Below are 23,948 nucleotides of genomic sequence, written 5' to 3'. Positions count from 1 at the left end.
TAAACAATAGGCAAACAACTAACCTGAGGCAGGTTTAATACAGGGATTGGGCGGGGGGAGGGGGGATACACATCCTTTCTTTGGCTAGAAACAAGGGTAGTTGGGGAGAATGGGGCCACAAAGCCAGCCTTAGGATCAGAGCCGGTCCAACAATGAGGCGAATTAAGCAGTCGCTTTGGGTGCCAAACATACGGGGGCGCAGTCGAGACTGCTTTTTCTGTTGATTTGTTGTAAAACATGATGTTTTGGTGCTTAATTTGTAAAATCTTAATGTAATTTGATGATTAATAGGTTTTTCCTTAATCCCTCCTTATTATCCAACGCTTTTATTTTTCAGTGATTGTTTTTTTGGGGGGGGGGGGGGCGCCAAAGTTCTGTTCACCTACACTTGAAAAATACCTAGGGCCAGCTCTGCTTAGGATTCACATGCTTCTCCACGGTCACGCTTTGTCCACGTCATTTTTGATCACATCATTTTTGTGCCATGTTATTCCATTTCAAAACGGTTTCAGTCAGTTCTGTGAGTGTAGCTGATTGGTGATGTGCCCTATTGCATCCTTGTTACATTTGCGCTTTAACAGTATCATTTGCACATTTTGCTGTCTACATGAATGCCACCATTACGGGTGGGTTCCTATACTCCAGCCCTCATTTCATACTTGATTCATCTATTTTTTTTATTTAAAATACTGTGGCCGTGATAATGCTATGATAGCAAAAATATATAATGGAAGTATGTGGTATAATAAGCAAACAAACCAAAAATCAGACATTAAAAAGGGTTTAAACATACAGTAGAGTCTCACTTATCCAACATAAACGGGCCGGCAGAACGTTGGATAAGCGAATAGGTTGGATAATAAGGAGGGATTAAGGATAAGCCTATTAAACATCAAATTAAGTTATGATTTTACAAATTAAGCACCAAAACATCATGTTAGACAACAAATTTGGCAGAAAAAGTAGTTCAATACACAGTAATGCTATGTAGTAATTACTGTATTTCTGAATTTAGCACCAAAATATCACGATATATTGAAAACATTGACTACAAAAATGCGTTGGATAATCCAGAATGTTGGATAAGCGAGTGTTGGATAAGTGAGACTCTACTGTACTAGAAATGTCATCTTTCACACTTGAATACCAGAAGTGGTCTAGGATTTCTCTGTTAGGGAATAATGTGATCCCACCCACACCAAGAATAATGTGATCCCACCCACACCACAGCCACTCACGAATTGTCTATGGAAGAAAAAGCGATGAGATGTCCACATCTGAACCAATTACTGAGGACCCTTCCACACAACTGAATAGAATCTCACATTATCTGCTTTGAACTGGAATATATGGCAGTGTGGACTCAGATAACCCAGTTCAAAGCAGTTATAGTGGGATTTTCTGCCTTGATATTCTGGGTTATATGGCTGTGTGGAAGGGCCCTCAACTGTTCTGCAAAAAAAATATTGGCCAATAATGGGTTATTTCCAGTGTGGGGAAGTATCTAGTTATCACACAGATAGCCCAGCCCAATAAAAAATTCTTTTTTCTTGGCACCCTGGGTTTTAGGCCTGTTCCTGGGGTTATTTGTGGTGCTGATTCAGAAAATTGCATTGGATAGACCACATCACTCTAATTTCTTAGATATGGCTATCATGCTTTTTAATGGGTGAGCAAATGAAGACTCATATATAGCATATGTTCCATATTAAAAAAAACTAGAGGTGATAGGGTGCCATTTTTGGAGTCAGAAGGTCAAATATATCCAGAAAGAGGGCTAACATTTGAAGCACCAACATGTGTATTCAAAGTGTAATAAAAATGATAATATTTTCCCATATATTGGCTAGTTTTTGAAGCTGCTAATTTCAATCTTCAGGAGAGTTATTTTAGGTAAAACGCCTCCCTGAGTTGCTGCACAGAACTAATACCATTTAGGTTCCTTAAATAATTATAAAGTAGATATTCAGCAAAGAATTTGCTTCAGTAGTCTAGGAAACTGATCTGACCAGAGGGGATCAAAATAAAACTGCTGAATAGAGTAAACTAAGTATCTGCATCCAGAAAACAAAAACCACTCCGATTTTTGAGGCAGGGGTTTAGATTAATTCTGGAAAATTCCTCAGCTCCTTTCCCCCAAAGTTTACCCCAGGACTTGCAGGAAGCAACTGGTGTAACTTTGCCTGGGTTCAGACTTTACTTAGGTAAATGTAATTTTTTTTTCATGTCAGGAGCGACTTGAGAAACTGCAAGTTGCTTCTGGTGTGAGAGAACTGGCCATCTGCAAGGACGCTGCCTAGGGGATTTTTGATGTTTTATCATCCTGTGGGAGACTTCTCTCATGTCCCCACATGGGAAGCTGGAGCTGACAGTCAGGAGCTTGCCCCACTCCCTGGATTCAAACTGCCAACCTTTCGGAAAGCAGTCCTGCCAGCACAAGGGTTTAACCCATTGTGCCACCAGGGGTTTTACACTGAGAAATGTAAATGACTTTAAAAGTGCTTATGTGAATGTAGATATCTTTAAACGTGGAACTAGCCCAACCACATGTATAGCACAGAAACGGGGTGCAACTTTAAGTACAGATGAGGATGGTAACATCTAAGTTGGCCAATTTCTCATAGAAAGCTGGTTTATACTAACCGACTACTGGTTCATCTAACTCAGCCTCTGGAATACTGACTGACAACAGCTCTCCAAGGTTTCAGACAGCGGCCTTTTGCATTCAAAGCAAAGTCAAAGTATAGACTTTTGTCACCTCTCAATTTAAAGCAACCCCATGAGACATTTCATTGAGACATATCATTGTTCCAACATCTGAGACATATCATTGTTCTGAGACATATCATTGTCCCAACATCATCTTCCCTGCTGCCCTGACTGCATTTCTCTCTGACATGTTTACAACAAGCTTGGGGGGGTGGCCACTAAGAAGAAGTGACTGTTGCAAGAGAGACTGGTAGGCAGGTGAATAGCCAAGTACCCCTTTCCTACTCCTCATTATAATTTTAATGTTTCAGATCCCTTTCATTTCTACACCCACCATGTAGCTCAGCAATCCCTATTATTAGGCTAGGTCTGCATTTAATGACATGACTACTTGCCAAAATCACATATCATTTGGTTTATTCACTCTTTTCATGTGTTCAGAGGCTGCCAAAAAAATCCATCAATTATCTTCACTGTCTGTAAGCAGGCAAAATTCTGTAGCAACAAAAAAGAATGTGGGCTGCATGACTAAAGCTACTATAGTACCCTCTTAGTATACAGTGGTTTTTTTCAAGTTTGTAAGTATTATGCTTTACTTATGCACATTTAATACTGTTATGTACATCTGCGCAGGCAATACATGGTTCACTAAAAAGGAAAATAATTTGAATCAGTGATTAAATATTCTTCCTTAGTGATTTAAAATCAACCCTACCCTGAGCGATACAGACACAAAGAGGGAGGGACAACAATGAGACGCAAACAAAAGGCAAATGGGAAGCAATATAGCAAACATAGCACGAGTCTCTGAAAATCAGGAACTGCCCATCAGCACTCTAACCCCTGCTAAGGAAAGCAGGCACCTTAAGATAAAAGCTGGAGAATCAGTTTCCAAAGGCAACAACGAGCTTATATTCAACTACTTTTGATAGTACGAAAGCATATTTAATTGGCAGCATAATCCAAAGGGAGCCATATTAGTTTGTCACAATTAAAACAAGAAAAAGCAGCTATAAAATTAACAGATGTATTAGACCATAACCTTCAATAGATCAAGGCTTCTTAAACCTTTTCTTCTCAGGACCCCTTTTAGTCTGGGAATTTTTTGTGTGACCCCAGGTATATAGCTATATAAAATGGGTATAAAAACCAAACGTTTGCTGATAATTAGCATTTGCAAGACTTGCTAAACAGGCTGATTTTTTCCTTTTTTGAGGAGTACACCTCAAGCACTTTCTGCAGAGTCCACTGTAAAACCTACACGCATATTGTTGCTAATAAATTGGTGTAAATGAGTATCATTCAGAAACATTTTACTGTTGGAAAAAAAATTGTAACCCCAACGTTTGGGGTCAGGACCCACAGTTTAAGAAGCAGTGCAGTAGATAACAGTCCATTTCCTCAAATAGGTGGAATGTAATGTAAAAGTTCAGGTATTAACTCAGTATACATGGCTGGGAACGGGGTGCTGAAAGTGAGGTCAGAGAAGAAAATGCTGTCAGTAGCCGTTACAACCACAAACACAGGGCACTCACAACGACCTCAATGGCAGCAGCGTCTCCCCAGTACAGCCCTATCACAAACAGGACAAAATTGTGTATAGACTTTCCTGCCCCATTTTCCCTTTGCACCAGCAGAAATTTGGAGAAAGAGATGTGGTGTGGACATCTCTTCTTGACCCCAGACAGATGGTTTCTAATGTAAATAAAGCATGGCATTTCCATTATAACTAACAGAGAATTGCTGCTGACTTTCCACATTACTGGACCATACCGTCTGCCTTCTGAGCGCACATCCCAATATGCTTTCTCCATCAGTGTTCTTAGCCTATCTGCTTTTCTCTCTCTTCTGCAGGAAATCGGAGAGAACTCAGCAGAGGGACTTGACAGGAGGGTCAAGACAGGGAAGGCATTTTCAAAATCTCAGGGAAGCGCCTCAGGCCGCCCAAGCAACAGGTGACCCACCCTACATCATGCACTGACCTCACAGCCCTGAGAACTATCAGAACCCTCTCCTGCACTTTCAGGGCAAGGCTTTCCTCTGAGAAGTGTTTTTCTGCAGGGGGAAACTAGCAAAACTCTTTGCTTGGTCCCTTTTCTTCTAGGAGGCGAAATCTCCCAAGTCACTCTGGGAAGGAAACTGTGTATCACAACACATTTGTGTCAGCTGCAGTGTGCAGGTGTGTCATGTGAACGTCTGCATTTATATCCTAAGGAAGAGGGAGCAAGTTTATTTTCTGCTACTCTGGAGACTCAAGCCCCTTCCACACAGCTGTATAAAATCCACACTGAGCCAGATTATATGGCAGTGTGGAATCAGATGATTGTGGATTATCTGCTTTGAGATTTTGGGTTATATGGCTGTGTGGAAGGGCCCACAATGGAGCAGTGGATGCAAATGACAGCAAAGGAGATTCCACCTGAACGTTAGGAAGAACTTCCTGACTGTAAGAGCTGTTCAGAAGTGGAACTCTCTGCCCTGACATGTGGCGGAAATTCCTTCCTTGGAAACTTTTCAAATCACAGAATCATAGAATAATAGAGTTGGAAGAGACCACATGGGCCATCCAGTCCAACCCCCTGCCATGCAGGAAAAACACAATCAAAGTACCCCTGACAGATGGCCATCCAGCCTTTGTTTAAAACAGTGGTTCCAAACTTGTGGGCTGCGAGACCTAAAATAAGATCCAGGAGTCATGCGGGGAAAATGACACCGGAGGTGCGTGCCGCTGTTGGAGAAGAGCAACAGAGAGAAGGAGAGAGAGAGAGGGAAGGGAAGCTTGGTGAAGAATACTCATCCTTTGGCACGTTTGAGGGCACAAGAGAGAGAAGGAGAGTCCCTCAAAGTAACTATTATTATTATTAGCTCCCATTGCCACAAAACAGTTGTAATGGAAAAGCAGCCCTTTGTAAGACCCTGTTTAGTCCCACAAAGTTGTTGTTATCATCATAAAAGCTGTTAGAGACAGTTTCTTGGGTCTCATGCTCCGCTTTTTGTATTTTAGTCAACCTCCGCTCCATCCCCTTCTTTTTTTTTAACGAATGTTAACAAAATCCATAGATAGTAACACAGCCCAACCAAAACAATGTTTAGGTGTCTTTGTTTTTAGACCTGTTCCTGGGGTTATTTGGGGTGCTGATTCAAAAAAATTGCATTGGATAGACCACATCACCTCTAGATTATTAAATATGGTTTTCTCTAGGCAAGCAGAAGGCAACTACTGGAAGGCATATGTTCTGTATCAGAAACTAGAGCTGATGTGGTGTATCCAATGCAATTTTCTGAATCAGCACCCCAAATAACCAGATTGATTCCAAAGTTAACCAAAAACTGATTTGCAACCCTTCTGGTACTAATGTTGGAGAGTGGTCCCTGATCAAAGTGGTCCCTGGACAAAAAAAAGGTTAGGAACCACTGGTTTAAAAGCTTCCAAGGAAGGAGCTTCCACCAGACTCCGAGGCTGAAGAGCTCTTACAGTCAGGAGGTGCTTCCTAATATTCAGGTGGAATCTCCTTTCCTGTAGTTTGAACCCACTACTCTGTGTCCTAGCCTCCAGGGCAGCAGGAAAAAAAAGCTTGCTCCCTCCTCTCTATGACTTCCGCTTATATACATGAGTATCATGTTTCTTCTCAACCTTCTTTTCTGCAGGCTAAACATACCCAGGGCCTTCCACACAACCATAAAACCCAGAATATCAAGGCAGAAAATCCCACAATACCTGCTTTGAACTGGGGATCTGAGTCCACACTGCCATATATCCCAGTTCAAAGCAGACAATGTGGGACTTTATTCAGTGGTGTGGAAGGGGCCCCAGTTCTTTAAGACACTCCGCATAGGGCATGGTCTTCGGACTTTGGACGTATGTTAAGCAGAGGCAGGATGGCCATCTGCCAAGGGTGTTTTGATTGTGTTTTTCTTGCATGGCAGGAGGTTGGACTGGCTGCCCCTTGGGGTCTCTGCTAACTCTAGGATTTTAAACCGGCATGGGCAATAATAATAATAATAATAAAACTTTATTTATACCCCGCCACCATCTCCCCAACGGGGACTCGGGGCGGCTTACATGGGGCCATGCCCAAGACAATACAATAAACCATAACATAATACAATTAAATAATACATTACATAAAATAAACAGTACAACATAAGATCAAAACAGCAATATAACACGAGCGGGCCGCATGAATACTACATTTAAAAACTAGATTAAAAATTAAAACTCTGGGTGAGAAAGGGATCAGAATAAAACCTCGAGGGACGGGACATCAGATAGTGAACCAGTCTAGAGGATAAATATCGGGGGGGAGTAGCATAGAACATTTACTCTCCGAAAGCACACCGGAAGAGCCATGTTTTTAAATCTTTCCTGAAGGCTAAAAGGGTGGGGGCTTGCCTGATTTCAATGGGCAGCGAGTTCCACAAGCGAGGGGCCACCGCAGAGAAGGCCCTCTCCCTTGTTCCTACAAGGCGAGCCTGAGATATAGGTAGTGGCGACAGGAGGGCCTCCCCCGATGATCGGAGAGGTCGGGCAGGTTTATGATAGGAGATACGGTCACGAAGGTAGGCGGGTCCCAAACCGTTTAGGGCTTTATAAATGATGGTCTGCACCTTGAATTGGGACCGGAAGATGAACGGCAGCCAGTGGAGCTCCTTAAACAGGGGAGTAGATCTCTCCCTGTAACTCGCCCCCGTTATTAGTCTGGCTGCCGAACGTTGGACCAGCTGTAACTTCCGGGCCGTCTTCAAGGGAAGCCCCACGTAGAGCGCATTACAGTAGTCCAGTCTAGAGGTAACTAATGCATGCACCACCGTGGTCAAGTCAGACTTCACGAGGTATGGTCGCAGTTGGCGCACAAGTTTGAGTTGTGCAAAAGCCCTCCCGGCCACCGCCGACACCTGCGCTTCAAGCGTCAGCGCTGAATCCAGGAGGACCCCCAAACTGCGGACCTGTGATTTCAGGGGGAGTGCAACCCCGTCCAGCACAGGTTGCCACCCAATACCCCGATCCGACGAGCGACTGACCAGGAGGGCCTCTGTCTTGTCAGGATTGATCCTCAGCTTGTTCCTCCTCATCCAGTCCGCCACAGCGGCCAGGCACTGGTTCAGCACCCGAGGGGCTTCCTTGGAGTCAGGTGGGAACGAGTAGTGGATTTGTGTGTCATCTGCGTAGAGATGGCAACACCCTCCAAAACTCCGGATGACCTCTCCCAGCGGTTTCATGTAGATGTTAAAAAGCATGGGGGATAAAATAGACCCTTGCGGGACCCCACAGGTCAAAGGCCAGGGGTCCGAGCAGGTGTCCCCCAGCTTCACCATCTGGGAACGGCCCTCCAGGAAGGACTGGAGCCACTGCAAAACAGTGCCACCGAGTCCCATCCCGGAGAGCCTCCCCAGAAGGATACCATGGTCGATGGTATCGAAAGCCGCAGAGATGTCCAGGAGAACCAGCAGGGTCACACTCCCCCTGTCCAGTTCCCTGCGGAGGTCATCCACCAAGGCGACCAAAGCCGTCTCAGTGCTGTGCCCAGGCCTGAAGCCAGACTGCGAGCGGTCCAGAAAATCAGTGTCATCGAGGAACTCCTGGAGCTGCGTGGCCACCACCCGCTCCAGAACCTTGCCCAAAAACGGGAGGTTGGAAATTGGTCTGTAGTTGTTACATACAGATGGGTCTAGCGAGGTCTTTTTTAGTAACGGTTTTACCACCGCTTGCTTAAAACAAGATGGAAATGACCCCTGACCCAGGGAGGCATTTATTATAGCCACAAACCAATCCAACAACCCCTCTTTGGCCTGCTTAACCAGCCAAGAGGGACAAGGATCCAGAGCACAAGTGGTCGCCCTCACAGACCCAAGAATCCCCTCCACGTCATCCGGAAGAACAAGCCGGAAAGAATCCCACAAAATCGGACAGACAGGTGCCTCGGTTACCTCCGCTGGAACTACAATTAAGCTGGAGTCCAACTCATGGCGTATCTGAGCAACTTTGCCTGCAAAGTGGTGCGCAAAATCGCTGCACCTAGTTGCCAAGTCATCAGGAAGCCCCTGGGTCTCAGGAGGCCGCAGGAGCTCCCCAACAACTCGGAACAACTCCGATGGCCTGTTGGCCGCAGACGCTATGCGGGCAGTCGTGAAAGCTTTCCTGGCTGCTCGCAGAGCCACGGAGTAAGCCTTAATAGCGGCTTTAGCCCGTGCTTGGTCAGACACATCCCGAGATTTCCTCCAGATGCACTCTAGTCCCCTCCTCGCACGCTTCATCACAGCCAGCTCCTCAGTGAACCAAGGAGTCGACATGACTCTACGCAGCGAAAGAGGACGTTCGGGAGCGATCGTGTCAAGTGCCCTTGTCAGCTCACTATTATAGCGATCAGCCAGGACATCGACAGGATCGCCAGTCTCCAGAACAGGAAGATCCCCAAGAGACCTCAGGAGTCCATCCGGATCCATCAGCCTCCTGGGGCGGACCATCTTAATGGGTCCACCACCCCTGCGGAGGTTAGAAGACACGGCGAAACTCAAACAGATCAGATGATGGTCAGACCATGACAATGGAAGAATATTTTGCTCTTCCACTCTGACTGTCCCACCGTCCACAATGAAGACGAGGTCCAGCGTGTGTCCCGCCTGATGTGTGGGCCCAGATATAACTTGAGTCAGCCCCATGGTCGTCATGGCAACCATGAAATCCTGAGCTGCACCTGTCAAAGAGGTCTCGGCATGAATATTAAAGTCCCCCAAAACTATGAGTTGTTGGGAGACCAGGGCCGAATTGGAGACCACTTCTGCTAGCTCGGACAGAGAGACTGCTGGGTCGCGGGGTGGGAGTTGAAGTCCAAAACACCTGGAGGGCCCAAGTTTGCCCATACCAGGTTAAAAAAGTGTGTCAAGACATGTCTGGAAAGCTTTTTTCTTCAGAAGACTGCGGCCGGGACTCAGACCAAGCAGGGCAAGGCGCACGCTGACGCTCTCTGGGAAGCTGAGCCATCACTTCGGCCCATGACATTTCGGTTTGACAAAGGGCTTGTCCGCCTTGTCTCTCCGGGGCTTGTCTCCCAACTTCTCCGAGGAGGAGGCAACAGGAAAGAAGCCTCTTTGTGCCTTGAGAAGTCCATGCACTGCCGCGCTCCTCTCTGCTCCAAGGGATGGATGGATGGATGGGTGGGAGGGAGGGAGGGAGGCGTGTCAGGAAAGCAGAGAGGGGCGCTCCTTCAAGGCACCCCCGCCCCCATCCGCCCCGCCGCGCGCCACTTGCTTGCTCCCAGAGGAGAGGGCCCTGCCCCGCCTTCCCCGCCCCTCGGCCACGTGACCGCGCGCCCCTGTCACTCACGCTGCTGTTGTCGCCCGTCCAGTGGACCATCGCTTGGTTGTGGATGGCGTCGCCTTTCAGGACGAAGGAGGTGCTGAGCAGGGAGGCGCCCTCCCGCAGGGGCCCCCCGGAAGCGCTCCGGGTCTCTCTGCCGGTGCGCCCCGCCCTGCAAGCTCCCAACGCCAGCAGCAGGAGCAGGAGCAGCCGCGGGGCCACGCGCCGCGCCATCCTCGGGGGGCCTCCGTCCACCACAGCGCGAGGCGAGGATGCGAAGCTGGCAGCAGGAGGAGAGCCAGCCAAGGAGAGGGAGGGAGGGAGCGTGGCGTTCCTGCGCTGCGTGGGAAACAGCGCGCCGGGTCTTCCCCGCCCAGCCCAGCCCGCGCGCCCCAGCGCCGCCCCCTGCCGGCCGGCCGCTCGCGCGCCCTCCTTCCTTCTGCAAGGGGCTCCCCTCCCTCCTCTGCAAGGGCTTGCTCCGCGCGCGCTCATTGAGGGTGTCACTGTGCCCACCCGCGTGCCGCTCCTTTCCCCTCGCTAGGAAAAAAACTGCTCTGAAGGCTCGGAGCGCCCCCTCCTGGCCGCGCCAAGCCATTAATAAATACAGTAGAGTCTCACTTGTCCAAGCTAAACGGCCGGCAGAACCTTGGTTAAGCGAATATGTTGGATAATAAGGAGGGATTAAGGAAAAGCCTATTAAACATCAAATTAGGTTATGATTTTACAAATTAAGCAACAAAACTTCATGTTATGCAGCAAATTTGACAGAAAAAGTAGTTCAATACACAGTAATGTTATGTTGTAATTACCATAGAGTCTCACTTATCCAACATAAACTGGCCGGCAGAACGTTGGATAAGCGAATATGTTGGATAATAAGGAGGGATTAAGGAAACGCCTATTAAACATGAAATTAGGTTATGATTTTACAAATTAAGCACCAAAACATCATATTATACAACAAATTTGACAGAAAAAGTAGTTCAATACGCAGTAATGCTATGTAGTATTACTGTATTTATGAATTTAGCACCAAAATATCACGATGTATTGAAAACACTGACTATAAAAATGCGTTGGATAATCCAGAACTTTGGATAAGCGAGTGTTGGATAAATGAGACTCCACTGTACTGTATTTACGAATTTAGCACCAAAAAAACACGATATATTGAAAACATTGACTACAAAAATGCATTGGATAATCCAGAACCTTGGATAAGCGAGTCTTGGATAAGTGAGACTCTACTGTAATAATAAAACTTTATTTATATACTGTATCACCCTATCTCCTCAAAAGACTCAGGGCGGTTTCCAACATAGCGAAGAAACCATACAGCTTAAAACCATACAACTAAACATAATACAATAATGAACATTAAGTACACAAGAGAGGAGAGACCAAATTGCCAATATCCGCCGGATAATATTTTTGTTTAATTGACTATGTGGATAGTAATAAATTGTGGCAAGTTCTGGATGGTATGAGGATACCAAGTCACCTTGTCTGTCTCCTGAGGAATCTGTATAACGACCAAGTAGCAACAGTAACGGCTGTTAGGAATTTTGGGAGTTGAAGTCTAAAATGCCCGGAGGGGCGAAGTTTGCCCATGTCTGCTCTAGTGCCCAGAAACAGTGCAACAAGATTGAGATCATTCCCACATCATGATGGTGAAAATCATGAGATCATTCAGGTGGGGATAAACAGCATAGATAATTATGACCCCATCTACACTGCCATATAGTTAAGGTTTAAACTGCATTTTATGGTCAGTGTAGACTCATATAATGATGTTCAATCTGGAATTACACTGTATTATATGGATCTACACTAACCATATATTGTCATTGCAAACTGCATTATATGGGAGTATAGATGGGGCCAAGAGGTGATGGAAGGTGCCATTCAACAACATCTGGGGAACAATGTTGCTATGCTCAGAGGTCGTCTTGGACTATTGGTTCCAAGCAGAATTTCTTCTAGTTTGAAAAGGGCCTCCCCTGGGCCTCAAATACTCCAGGGAGCATGGAGGAATGAGAAAAATGAATTTGGTTTTGAAAGCTCATTACATTTAATCATTTTCAATTTGTCTGTAACTTACAGCACTAATTCTCAAATCTTTTGTCATTTAGATTTCATGGAAGTTCCCAGAGCCCCAGCCATTGTGCACAAATTTCAGGGATTTTTGGGAAGTGCAGTTCCAAACAATTGGAAGGCTAACGGTTGAGGAACTCTGGCCTACAATATAATTTAGTAATTTTTTGACAGACTTCCCTAAACAGGACACATTTTCATAGCATTTTTCTGGATAATGGACTCTATGAAAAGCAGCATACCAAAAAGTTACTGCCATGGAATGCGGGAAGAATAACAGAGATACAGATTCACAGAATTGTTAAAGCTGTGCTTACGGCACAGGAGACTTTGGAGCAGCAGTTTTTAAGACAAAAAGCAGAATGTCGGCTGTTGGAGCCAAGAAACACCTCTGAAAGGGGAAAGGGAGGCTCTGCCTTCTCCCAAAACCCTTTACTTGCTGTTTTCACCGTCCTTTGATTCAGTGTTAGCTTCAAAGTGCATGTCATTGCACTCTAATTCAACTTCACAACTACGTAACTGTGCTTTAACATCTGTAGCTTCAGTATTGTATACCATCAGCGCACAATGCCTAAGTCCACTGAAGGCACCAGATCCCATATGATCCCAGAAGCTAAGCAGAGTTAGCCTTGGTTAGCACTTGGGTGGAAGTTCACCAATGAATACCAGGTGGCATAGGCCACATGTCGGAGGAAGGAACTGGCAAAACCACAATTGAGGATTCATTGCCTAAAATAACTCTATGAAATCAATGAGGCCACCATAATTGACAGGTGATTTGAAGCCAAATGCTCACAGAAATCAGTACAAATGAAGAACTGTACCAAAATCCACACACGGTCAAACTAAAATAAGTAATGGTGCATCTACACTATAAAATTAATTTAGTTTGACACCACTTTAGTTGTAGTTTTACAAGGTCTTTAACCTTCTCTTTAACATCTGTAGCTTCAGTACTGTATACCATCAGTGCACCATGCCTAAGTCCACTGAAGGCACCAGATCCCATATGATCCCAGAAGCTAAGCAGAGTGAGCCTTGGTTAGCACCTGGGTGGAAGTTCACCAATGAATACCAGGTGGCATAGGCCACATGTCGGAGGAAGGAACTGGCAAAACCACAATTGAGGATTCATTGCCTGAAACAACCCTATGAAATCAATGAGGCCACCATAATTGACAGGTGATTTGAAGCCAAATGCTCACAGAAATCAGTACAAATGAAGAACTGTACCAAAATCCACACAAGGTCAAACTAAAATAAGTAATGGTGCATCTACACTATAAAATTAATGTAGTTTGACACCACTTTAGTTGTAGTTTTACAAGGTCTTTAACCTTCTCTGTTGAAGAATCCTGGTGCAAATTATAAAATCCCATGATTCCATGGCGTTGAGTCAGAGCAGTTATGGGTTGTCAAGCTGAATTAATTCTACAGTGTAGATGTAAATTAATCTTAAGGTTAAAGGAGCTGCTCGATTGCTCCTTTTCATAATTCTTCTGTTGTTTTCCATCTGCAACTGTCACTTCTGTCAGAAGGAACAAAACATAACATCTCTAGAACTTGGAAATTTTACGTTCACATGAGTTTTCATAACAGAGCTTTCCAAATATTTAATGTTGATGACACATGCTTTAGGCATGCACCATTTCGCGATACAGTAATCATAAAATAATAATAATAATAATAATAATAATAATAATAATAATAATAATATAGTACTTTATTTATATTTCGCTCTATCTCGCCGAGGGGACTCAGAGTAGATTACAAATACATATGTGGCAAACATTTAATGCCTTTATGCAATAGACAAAGACAGAACTGTATATAAACAGAGGCAGGCTTTCCCTCTTTTATCTGTATCTGCAATCTGGATGCTGTGCTCGACTTGGCCATAAGGAAGTGCTGTTGTTCCATTCTTCCACGCCAAGGAGCTTTGTTGTTCATAGACACCTTTCTGACTGGATCGCCGGCATGTTTTCCAGGGCGCTTTTTCCTCCCCGCTAAAAGACAAAAGACTTGGCCATAAGGAAGTGCTGTTGTTCCATTCTTCCACGCCAAGGAGCTTTGTTGTTCATAGACGCCTTTCTGACTGGATCGCCGGCATGTTTTTCAGGGCGCTTTTTCCTCCCTGCTAAAAGACAAAAGTTCTTTGATGGAGTAGCCATGGGGAGCCCTCTCAGTCCAGTCATAGCAAATTTCTACATGGAGCACTTTGAAAAACAAGCCCTAGAAATAGCACTAAAAAGGCCTACTACATGGTTCAGACATGTGGATGACACCTTCACCATTTGGAGCCATCGAGAATAAGAACTCAACAAGTTCCTGGACCACCTCAACAGTATCCACCCAAACATCCAATTCACCATGGAAAAAGAAAATGAAGGAAAACTGCCATTTCTAGTTGTTGTGGTCATCTGCAAACCCAATCAAGAATTGGGCCACACAGTTTACAGAAAACCTACACATACAGATAGATACCTTCATAAAAACTCCAACCATCACCCAAGTCAAAAAAGAAGCACAATCAAAGCCCTGACAGACCATGCACAAAGAATCTGCGAACCTCACCTCCTCCAAGGTGAACTAAACCACCTAAACTGGGCTCTACAGGCCAATGGATACACCACAGACATCAGAAGGCCAAGAACAAGCAGTGAGAGTAAAGACAAAGACCCACCCAGAGGAAAAGTGTTCTTACCATACAGCAAAGGAACCACTGACTGCATAGGAAAGATGAAGAAACACAACCTACAAACTATCTACAGATCTACTAAGAAAATCCAACAAATGCTACGTTCAGCCAAGGACAAGAGGGATCCTCTCACCTCTGCAGGAGTCTACCGTATACCATGCAGCTGTCTACATAGGGACCACCAAACGCAGCATTGCCCAGACATGAATCAAGGAACATGAAAGGCAGTGCAGGCTAACTCAACCAGAAAAGTCAGCCATAGCAGAGTACTTGATGAACCAACCTGGACACAGCATATTATTTGAGAACACAGAAATGCAGGACCACTCTAACAACCACCATGTCAGACTACATAGAAAAGCCACTGAAATCCACAAGCATGTGGACAATTTCAACAGAAAGGAGGAAACCATGAAAATGAACAAAATCTGGTTATCAGTATTTAAAAAGACTCTAAAATCAGAACAGTAAATAAGGAACAGCACTCTGAAAACAAGGGAATTCCAGGCATTAATCAATCAGAGCCAGCTAACACCTCTGAATAAAAGATTCCCCCAGGCAGGAAGAAGCCAGGATATGAATCTGGCAATGAAATAGAATTCAAAATTTAGGGTCTCTTCTAGCGAAGGAGACCCATGCTGAATCCTGCAAGGAGGGTTGCTCAACACCTGGTGAGCCTTCCGAGAAGCAAATCAGAATTTCCCTGTCCAAAAAGATTATTTCACCCAAGTTCTGTGAAGCAGAGAGCACCGAAGCCTTTATTCTGTCCAGCTGGTACAAGATGATGGTCGCAATATGATGCAGAAATAAACCAGCATACAGCACTTTTTATACATTTCTAGTTTTGAATTTCCCACCTCCCGCCCACTGGCCAGCTCTGCGCTGATTGGCTCTGATGTCATAGAATCATAGAATAGTAGAGTTGGAAGAGACCTCATGGGCCATCCAGTCCAGCCCCCTGCAAAAGAAGCAGGAAATTGCATTCAAAGCACCCCCGACAGATGGCCATCCAGCCTCTGTTTAAAAGCCTCCAAAGAACGAGCCTCCACCACAGTCCGGGGCAGAGAGTTCCACTGCCGAACAGCCCTCACAGTGAGGAAGTTTTTCCTGATGTTCAGGTGGAATCTCCTTTCCTGTAGTTTGAAGCCATTGTTCCGTGTCCTAGTCTGCAGGGCAGCAGAAAACAAGCTTGCTCCCTCCTCCCTATGACTTCCCCTCACGTATTTGTACATGCCTATCATGTCTCCTCTTAGCCTTCTCTTCTGCAGGCTAAACATACCCAGTTCTTTAAGCCTCTCCTCATAGGGCTTGTTCTCCAGACCTTTGATCATTTTAGTTGCCCTCCTCTGGACGCTTTCCAGCTTGTCAACATCTCCCTTCAACTGCGGTGCCCAGAATTGGACGCAGTATTCCAGGTGTGGTCTGACCAAGGCAGAATAGAGGGGGAGCCACTAAGGGCCTCTTCCAATGAGAGTGTGAGCCCCATCTGTGACCTCACTCTCTTGCTGGCCAATGGGGGAGATGGAGGTGCGGCAACAGGAGAAACAAAGGGTACACATGTGGAAATGACAAGATTATAGGTGACTCAGTGATGATATTTTGTCTAAATAGCCCAGTGACTGCCTGTGGCGTTCCAACCGGACCTGGCTTAGTTTAATTGATTGATTTGTCCAGATTCATGAATAGGAGTCTGGCCCCTGCTGGTTTGTCCGTAGGATCGGTGATGGGAATATCTGTGACTCAAAGTCCAAGGAAAAGGTGGCTTTTGTCAAGCCTTGCCTCTGCCTTCCAGGAAGATGAGTCTTTTATGATGAGTGATTTAAATGTCCAAAAGGTTCCTTTCTTCCTAGATAGTCTGGCATCTTGCCCTCCGAAGTCCAGGAAGGAAAAAAAATCCATTGTTTCTTTGCAGACGGTGATTTCTGATAACCCATGTTTGTCATACATAGCCCTGAGGCATCCTGATGTTGCTTGGGCAGGATGGTGTGCTGGCCAGAGTTCAGGTTGAGGTTATCATGTTCCAATTATGTGGGGAAAGACATTGCAGCAATAAGAATAATATAGGCAATAAGAAATAATGATAAATAATAATAATAAAATTATAGTGACATACAAGGAACCCAATATTCCGGGGAGAATCCAAAATGACCCAACATCCCATGGGACTGGGGAAACGAACACAGGTTCCCTTATGACCGTTTATCCAGGCTCCTATCTCTGGACGCGTATTCATGGGGCTTTTCTTAGAAGGGAATCCCAGGATTTTCCTTTCCTGGCCAGGCAGGCGAAGGGGGCAGGTTGGGGTACCCTGGGGCTTGGAACAATGCAAGGGGAGAGGGGTACATGTGGGGAGGAAGCGGAAGGGGGTCCCTGATACATAAAAATTCATAAAAGGGGAAATGAATGGCAAGGGAAAGGGAGCAAAATGGGCAGGAGAGTCTAGTCTAAAAGAACAGAAAAATGTGTGTCAAGGTGATACAGAGAGACAGAAAGATACATTTCAGTTTTGAGAAATGAGGGCAAGATTATAAGATATATTGTTCACGGGGCTTTTTTGTTTCTCTTGCTAGTCTCAGACCAAAAGCCCAGAAATGCAAACCCTCCTCCTCCCAGCTTTTGACAAAGGGCCTTCTGCCTGAGAACTAACGACTCAGTTAATTGTTTCTTACTCCAGTCAATAGCTCTTAAACAAAAGAGAAATCTACATTTCTAGGCCTCTAGGCCAAAGGCTAGCAAAAGAGGGAGGGGGGGGGGGGAGGGCTGGGCTTGGTAAAGGTCAAATACCAGTTTCCAGTAATAAATTTTGTACCTTCTGCTATAAATATATGAAATGTAGGACATAAAGCCTTGATTAAATGTACACACTACCTAATATGGGAAGGGTCCTTGTTGTTGTTGCCTTTGCAAATTGATCAATTGATTATTATCCAGCTTGATGTCTTTGTCCTTAGCAAAACTATAAGTTACAATCTTTTACTGGGGGGGGGGGTCATGTTCGACTTCAGCAAGGCCATTAATGCTAATCAAAGTGTTTAATTAAAACATTCACACAGGCCTCCAACAGACAAGAGTTCTTTCTCTCACCCTGGACCTTTCACAGATATATAAACCTTCTTGCTTCGTTTCTTCCAATATACCTCACAACCTCTGAGGAAGCCTGCCAGAGATGTGGGCGAAGCGTCAGGAGAGAATGCTTCTGGAACATGGCCATACAGCCTGGGAAACTCACAACAAGGCAGCTTTCATGTATATGTTTACAAATACATTAGAGTCTCACTTATCCAACATAAACGGGCCGGCAGAACGTTGGATAAGCGAATATGTTGGAAAATAAGGAGGGATTAAGGAAAAGCCTATTACACATCAAATTAGGTTATGATTTTACAAATTAAGCACCAAAACATCATGTTTAACAACAAATTTGACAGAAAAAGTAGTTCAATAAGCAGTAATGCTATGTAGTAATTACTGTATTTACGAATTTAGCACCAAAATATCACGATGTATTGAAAACATTGACTACAAAAATGCGTTGGCTAATCCAGAATGTTGGATAAGTGACTCTACTGTACATGATTTCTAAGATTATAACATAACATTTTTTTCCCAAAAGGTTTGCGATGCACCGGTGCTGACTGACACACTAATACATCAGGACACACAGTTTGGAAAGTTATGCTCTCTATGGACTGAGCCTTAGATCGCTTCCTTGCGCCTGCGCATCTTCCCTCCCGAATAAAGCCGGCTGCGCATGCTCTGTTGAGCTCTGCCGCTAGGGGAAGGAGTACGCCCCGTTGCTAGCACCAAGCACGACCCACCCCAGCGGCGCCGCTGATTGGCTGCGCCCTCCCCTGTTCGCTTGACCTGCGCGCTGATTGGGTAGAGGCGACTTCCGTCGAGCGCTGAGGGGGACGACGCTGAGAGTAGCGTGATGGCGGCGGCCGTGCGAGGTGTGCAGCGGCTGGTGGGCCTGGCCGGGAGGAACGTCTTTCTCTTCCCGGGACCTCCGTGGAGGTGAGGCAGGGGACGCCGCAAAGGGAAGTTGAGGCTTGGCCTTTTTGGCTGACGCCTCCACTGGGCCCCAACGTGCCGCACTGAGGGTAAAGACCGCTGTGTGCCTTTGCGGCCTTACAGCGAGAGGCCCAGGCGGTCTGTGGACGGGAAGGGGAGGGGGCAGACCATGTTCATAGATAGAGGAAACTGGTTTGAATGAGAGAGGGGACCTAACCTTTCCCGTCCCCTTTCGTTGTCTTCAGGTCATTCCTTTCTCTCTCGCGCCATTCATTTGCCTCTTTCCCTCGTTAACCCCTCTCTGCTCAGCCTCTCTCTCAATAGAAGCAGGGCTTGATCCTAAAAATCTCTATACAGTGTTTTCCTGGATCCTAGCGAGGCAGCCACCTTTCCCGCTCACAGGGCTGCTTTAACGGTTCGGGGTTGCTCTGAGTTTTCTGGGCTGTATGGCCTTATTCCAGAAGCATTCTTTCCTGACGTTTCGCCCACATCTATGCCAGGCATCCTCAGAGGTTGTGAGGTCTGCTGGAAACCATGCATTCCACTATCTGTGGAATGTCCAGGGTGAGAGAAAGAACCCTTATATGTTGGAGGCAGGTGTCAATATTTCAATTGGCCATTTAATTAGCATTGAACAACCTTTCAGTTTCAAGGTCTGACTGCTTACTGTCCAGGGGGATCCTTTGTTGGAAATTATTAGCTGGCTCTGATTGATTCATGTCTGGAATTCCTTTGTTTTCTTAGTGGTGTTCTTTATTGTCCTGATTTTAGAGGGTTTTTTCAATGCTAGTAACCAGATTTTGTTCATTTTCATGGTTTCCTCTTTTCTGTCCACATGCTTGTTCACAGGCTATTCATTGCTAATCAACGTGGACAGTTGAAACATTCACACCTGCCTCAGACAACAGTTCTTTCTCCCACCCTGAACAAACCTCAGAATCTCTGAGGATGCTTACCATAGATGCAGGCTAAATGTCAGGAACTAATGCTTCTGGAACATGGCCATACAGCCTGGAAAACTCACAGCAACTCAGTGATTCCAGCGATGAAAGTCTTCAACAACACATTTAACGTTTCTGACTGGCTGTATTATTTTGAGACACTGAGCCTATCTATCTATCTATCTATATATATATATAAAAGGTAAAGGTTTCCCCTGACGTTAAGTCCAGTCATGTTTGACTCTGGGGGTTGGTGCTCATCTCCATTTCTAAGCTGAAGAGCCGGCGTTGTCCGTAGACACCTCCAAGGTCATGTGGCTGGCATGACTGCATGGAGCGCCATTACCTTCCCGCTGGAGCGGTACCTATTGATCTACTCACATTTGCATGTTTTCGAACTGCTAGGTTGGCAGGAACTGGAGCTAACAGGGGCCGCTCACACCGCTCCCGGGGTTTGAACCTGGCACCTTTCGGTCTCCAGCTCAGTGCTTTAACGCACTTTGCTACCGGGGCTCCTATATCTATATATAGCACCTGCTATATATAGCACCTAAAATGATTTTCCATGGTCTCGCCTATCTAAAGCCCCATTTATACAGTACTGCCATATAATGTAATTTCACACTGTATTATATGGCAGTGTAGATTGAGGCCTGAAATAAGATCAAATTAATTGATAATAGCATAGTTCAGTGAGCTTCTGAACCCACCAGAACTATTTTTAAATTAAATTTTATTATAATTTACAAACGTGATATACATACAGTACACATAACACACATGACATCCACACTACAACATGTAAGACATCCCTTTTGCCCACATCCTACACAAAGTTAACCTTTATCCCACATGCCCATGCACCCCCCCTCTTGACTTCCATCCCTAATCACTGTGGTGCCTATAATATTGCTTATTTACCCTTCTATCGTGTTTACCCATACATTACTCTTAGGGCTATTTATCATTCACTTCTTTGACTCTCCTTCCTGATATGTCATTGCCCATTTCCATCTCTTTAGGAACTCTTTATTGTTTCTGCCTGTCAAGGGCTCTTCCACACAGCCAGAATATCAAGGCAGAAAATCTCACAATATCTGCTTTAAACTGGGTTATCTGAGTCCACACTGTCATATATTCCAGTTCAAAGCAGACAATGTGGGATTTTATTCAGCCGTGTGGAAGGGGCCCCAGCATATTTTTCACTATACTAAATGGTTTCCTGGAATAATATATCATTCTGTACTTGAAATGAGATTAAATACTGTACTCTCTTTTAGTCCCAGTTTCTTCAGTTGTATTGAACCTTGTTTTGTTTCAGAACTTCTCAGCTGCTGTGTACAGTGACACAGGAGAAAAATACTGGACCAAATGTAGACGAGGACACAAACCAGAACCATGTTGAACGAAAGCCTGACTCTGATTCTGCCACAAAGATATTAATGGAGGAAAAGACCAAATTGGAAGAACAATTAAAAGAAATTAATGTAAGAATCATGTTGGTTTGTCTGTTCTTAAGCTAATTAGTGCCAGTGGGGGCAACTTGTGGCCCACCAGATGCTGAATTGCTCTTGCCTGCATAACATGTGGAAGATGCAAATTACTTAGTGGATAGGAATACTCCTGTAACTTTTTGATAATTGATTCAGGAATCAGAACTTGAAGTGACAGCAACAGCATAGCAAAGATATAAAATAATGTCATATATAAAATCAATTAAAGCTATTCTGAAGTCTTTACATGTGGCCCAATTTCCTCCCCATACGTCATTTGAAGTTGTAGCTCTTCATTGTGTAAAGGGATGTAGTGCTTAGGGTTTGCCATTAATTAATAAACAGACTTGCCTTCCAAAGTGAATTTCAATTGTGTAAGTTGTATTTATATAATTTTTGCCACAAAAAAGCTTCTCCATTTTAAAAAAGACTGCTTATATAACATGTTCATACTATAAAGCTTGAGTTGAAAAGGCTTGGAGTAAAAACCAGTCCTAAATGTGGCAGGTGGTTTAGGATTAAACAGAATGCAAATTCTACGTGTTTATGTGCTTTAGGTTGAAGTAGGAAAGCGTAGAATAATGTGTTTTGCTTGCCTGCTTAACACATAGCATCTAACCTTACATTTTTAATGTTCATGTTTTTCTTTTTCAGGACAAATATAAACGTGCCTTGGCAGATGCTGAAAATCTACGACAGAGAACTCAGAAATTGGTAGAAGAAGCAAAGTTATATGGTGAGTTTAGGACTTGCTTGTTGGTACTAAAATCAAAGCATTATTACTTATCTAAGTGAAAACTGAAACCTGGAAACTCAGAAAAGACACTGCAGTGCTGCTTTGAGGATGTTGATGGTTTTCAGTTGGTAAACTATAACTTTTTTTGTTTACATTTTGTTAACATTGAGGCCAGATGCAGAGATGGGCTCTTCCTTTTTCTTAAGTCACCATAAAAAACAATTCAAAGAGGCATAAACCTTTGCGTTTATAACAAACTGCAGTTGTCACAAGTTCTATTCTAATACTCGTACAAAGTCAAATGTACAGGAGATTCTTAGTGTCTCCTTGGTTTCGAGATAATGAGAACATGAAAATAACTATATTATGCAATCTTACATGGTAGGCTTAAATGTGGGTTTGAAGAAGTCTGGGTTGTTGGTATTGCTCCAGCTATAAATATTATGCTTTTGAAAATATGTACAGAGTAATTCAGTGAAATCAGTGATATGCAAGCTACTCAGACTGTGGCATTGGCTCTGTATTTGTCCTCCGGAGGGAGAGGGGCACCTTTTAAATCTGTGTGTGTATGTGTATAAATTAATAAAATGAATTGTTTCTTAAACCAGGCATGGATTTCTCACCACTTCATTAAAAAAAATGGTATGTGGTTGTTCATGTCCCCCCCCCCCCCAATCATGTCCCCCCCCCCCCCCACGCTTGGCTTAAAGTGCAACCCAGAGCCCCAGGCATTTGAGAAGTAGGTAGCTGGAACAAACTTTCCATTTTCAATATCAGAAACAAATCTTACAGTCAGATAAAATAACAGTATATCTTTATACAGTGACTGAACATTTACTGTGGTTTTCCATTTTAGGAATTCAAAGTTTCTGCAAAGACTTACTGGAAGTTGCCGATGTTTTGGAAAAAGCCACTGAATCCGTTCCCAAAGAGGAACTCAAGGAAGGCAATCCTCATCTGAAGAACCTTTATGAGGGTCTTGCCATGACAGAAGCTCAGATTCAGAAAGTATTCAAAAAGCATGGCTTGATTAAACTGAATCCTCTTGGAGCCAAATTTGACCCCTATGAACATGAAGCTTTGTTCCATGTCCCCATGGAAGATAAAGAGCCTGGCACTGTTGCTTTAGTATCTAAAGTTGGATACAAGCTGCATGGCCGTACTTTGCGGCCTGCTTTAGTAGGTGTTGTGAAAGATCCTTAGAAATATTTCCTGAAGTAATCAAAGCATCTCACAACTGTTATGATTCCTGAATAATGCTTCTCTATACAAGACGTGGGACGCTAAGCCAGGTCATAGATGGAGCATCAGTGCAGATCAAAGTGGCTCTTAAAGTGGCTACTGATAATGTGGAGAGATGCGTTAATGGGTGGTATTAATTCCAAGTACAAGTCATGCATATTCTTCTTGTGATTATTTAGAAGTATTCTGCATTGTAATTAGGCAACTTATCAACAAAAATAATGCACTGTAAATCATTGTCCAAGATGAAAATCTTGGAACACTCAGTGTCGTTTTATATTTATATCTTGCAGCACTGTTTCTTGCTCATTCCTTTATAAAGAAAGTTATACTTCAGTCTCACATCTGCTTAATTTCCTCTGTTTCAAGGGATGCACCTAATAACAAGTGGAATAAATCTTTTCCATAGTATCTTAGTGGTGAACACTTAAGTATTTTGAAATATCTATTGGTAAACAAATTTTACTACAGCAAGTGGGCCAGGGCCCTGTGCTTTCCAGATGTAAAACTTAGTGTTCTGTAGATACATGAACAACTGTGCAGGTCAGGAGCAAAAAGATTATGCTTGTCCACAAGTGCATTTGGCTAAAAGACTGCTGCTAATGTGTTTCCAGGGAACCTTGGTGATTAAACCTATACATCTTCTGCTTAGCTCTTTTTTGGAAGCATTTTTTTCATAGCAATTGAGTATCTTTTATTTGAAATGCTTTAGAGCAGCTTTTTGAAT

General features: G+C 44.2%; 2 protein-coding genes and 1 long non-coding RNA gene across 8 annotated transcripts in view; 1 reads left to right on the top strand and 2 right to left on the bottom strand.

The window, feature by feature from the left end:
* Positions 1 to 10,436, bottom strand: part of sorcs2 (sortilin related VPS10 domain containing receptor 2) — a 235,375-nt gene extending 224,939 nt beyond the window's left edge. For 2 of the 6 annotated variants that reach the window (XR_010005741.1, XM_062979510.1), the window contains exon 1: positions 10,034 to 10,436. Coding sequence is in view for 4 of the 6 variants with exons in the window: in XM_062979510.1 (XP_062835580.1) it covers positions 10,034 to 10,240 (207 nt within the window). In the remaining 2 variants the exon portion in view is untranslated. Of the gene's footprint in view, positions 1 to 4,482; positions 4,827 to 10,033 lie in introns of those variants that run through there. The other 4 variants (XM_008109078.3, XM_008109079.3, XM_016993086.2 and 1 more) reach the window with 3 other exon arrangements.
* A 3,369-nt stretch (positions 10,437 to 13,805) lies between these two features.
* On the bottom strand, positions 13,806 to 18,420 carry LOC134298647 (uncharacterized). Its single transcript, XR_010005742.1, has 2 exons — positions 16,078 to 18,420; positions 13,806 to 14,237 (listed from the first exon to the last, which is right to left on the bottom strand). It is a non-coding gene; the product is annotated as an uncharacterized LOC134298647 (long non-coding RNA).
* Positions 18,421 to 18,655: 235 nt separating this feature from the next.
* Positions 18,656 to 23,563, top strand: grpel1 (GrpE like 1, mitochondrial). Its single transcript, XM_016993085.2, has 4 exons — positions 18,656 to 18,812; positions 21,072 to 21,237; positions 21,898 to 21,979; positions 22,836 to 23,563. Exons 1-4 carry the CDS (start codon positions 18,730 to 18,732, stop codon positions 23,180 to 23,182), a joined length of 678 nt encoding a protein of 225 aa, XP_016848574.1. The 5' UTR covers positions 18,656 to 18,729; the 3' UTR covers positions 23,183 to 23,563.
* Positions 23,564 to 23,948: the final 385 nt, after the last annotated feature.

This window comes from Anolis carolinensis, chromosome 4, assembly GCF_035594765.1.
Source record: "Anolis carolinensis isolate JA03-04 chromosome 4, rAnoCar3.1.pri, whole genome shotgun sequence".
In the NCBI taxonomy this organism is placed as follows: Eukaryota; Metazoa; Chordata; class Lepidosauria; order Squamata; family Dactyloidae; genus Anolis; species Anolis carolinensis.
Note: the sequence above shows the minus strand (reverse complement) of the source record. Positions and strands in the feature narration are given on the sequence as shown.

What these genes read in the sequence shown, in the direction of transcription:
- grpel1 (XM_016993085.2), top strand. Translation starts at nt 18,730, where the DNA reads ATGGCGGCGGCCGTGCGAGGTGTGCAGCGGCTGGTGGGCCTGGCCGGG. An exon ending in AACAATTAAAAGAAATTAAT is followed by an intron (nt 21,238 to 21,897) that starts GTAAGAATCATG and finishes TTTCTTTTTCAG; the next exon opens with GACAAATATAAACGTGCCTT. An exon ending in AGAAGAAGCAAAGTTATATG is followed by an intron (nt 21,980 to 22,835) that starts GTGAGTTTAGGA and finishes TTTCCATTTTAG; the next exon opens with GAATTCAAAGTTTCTGCAAA.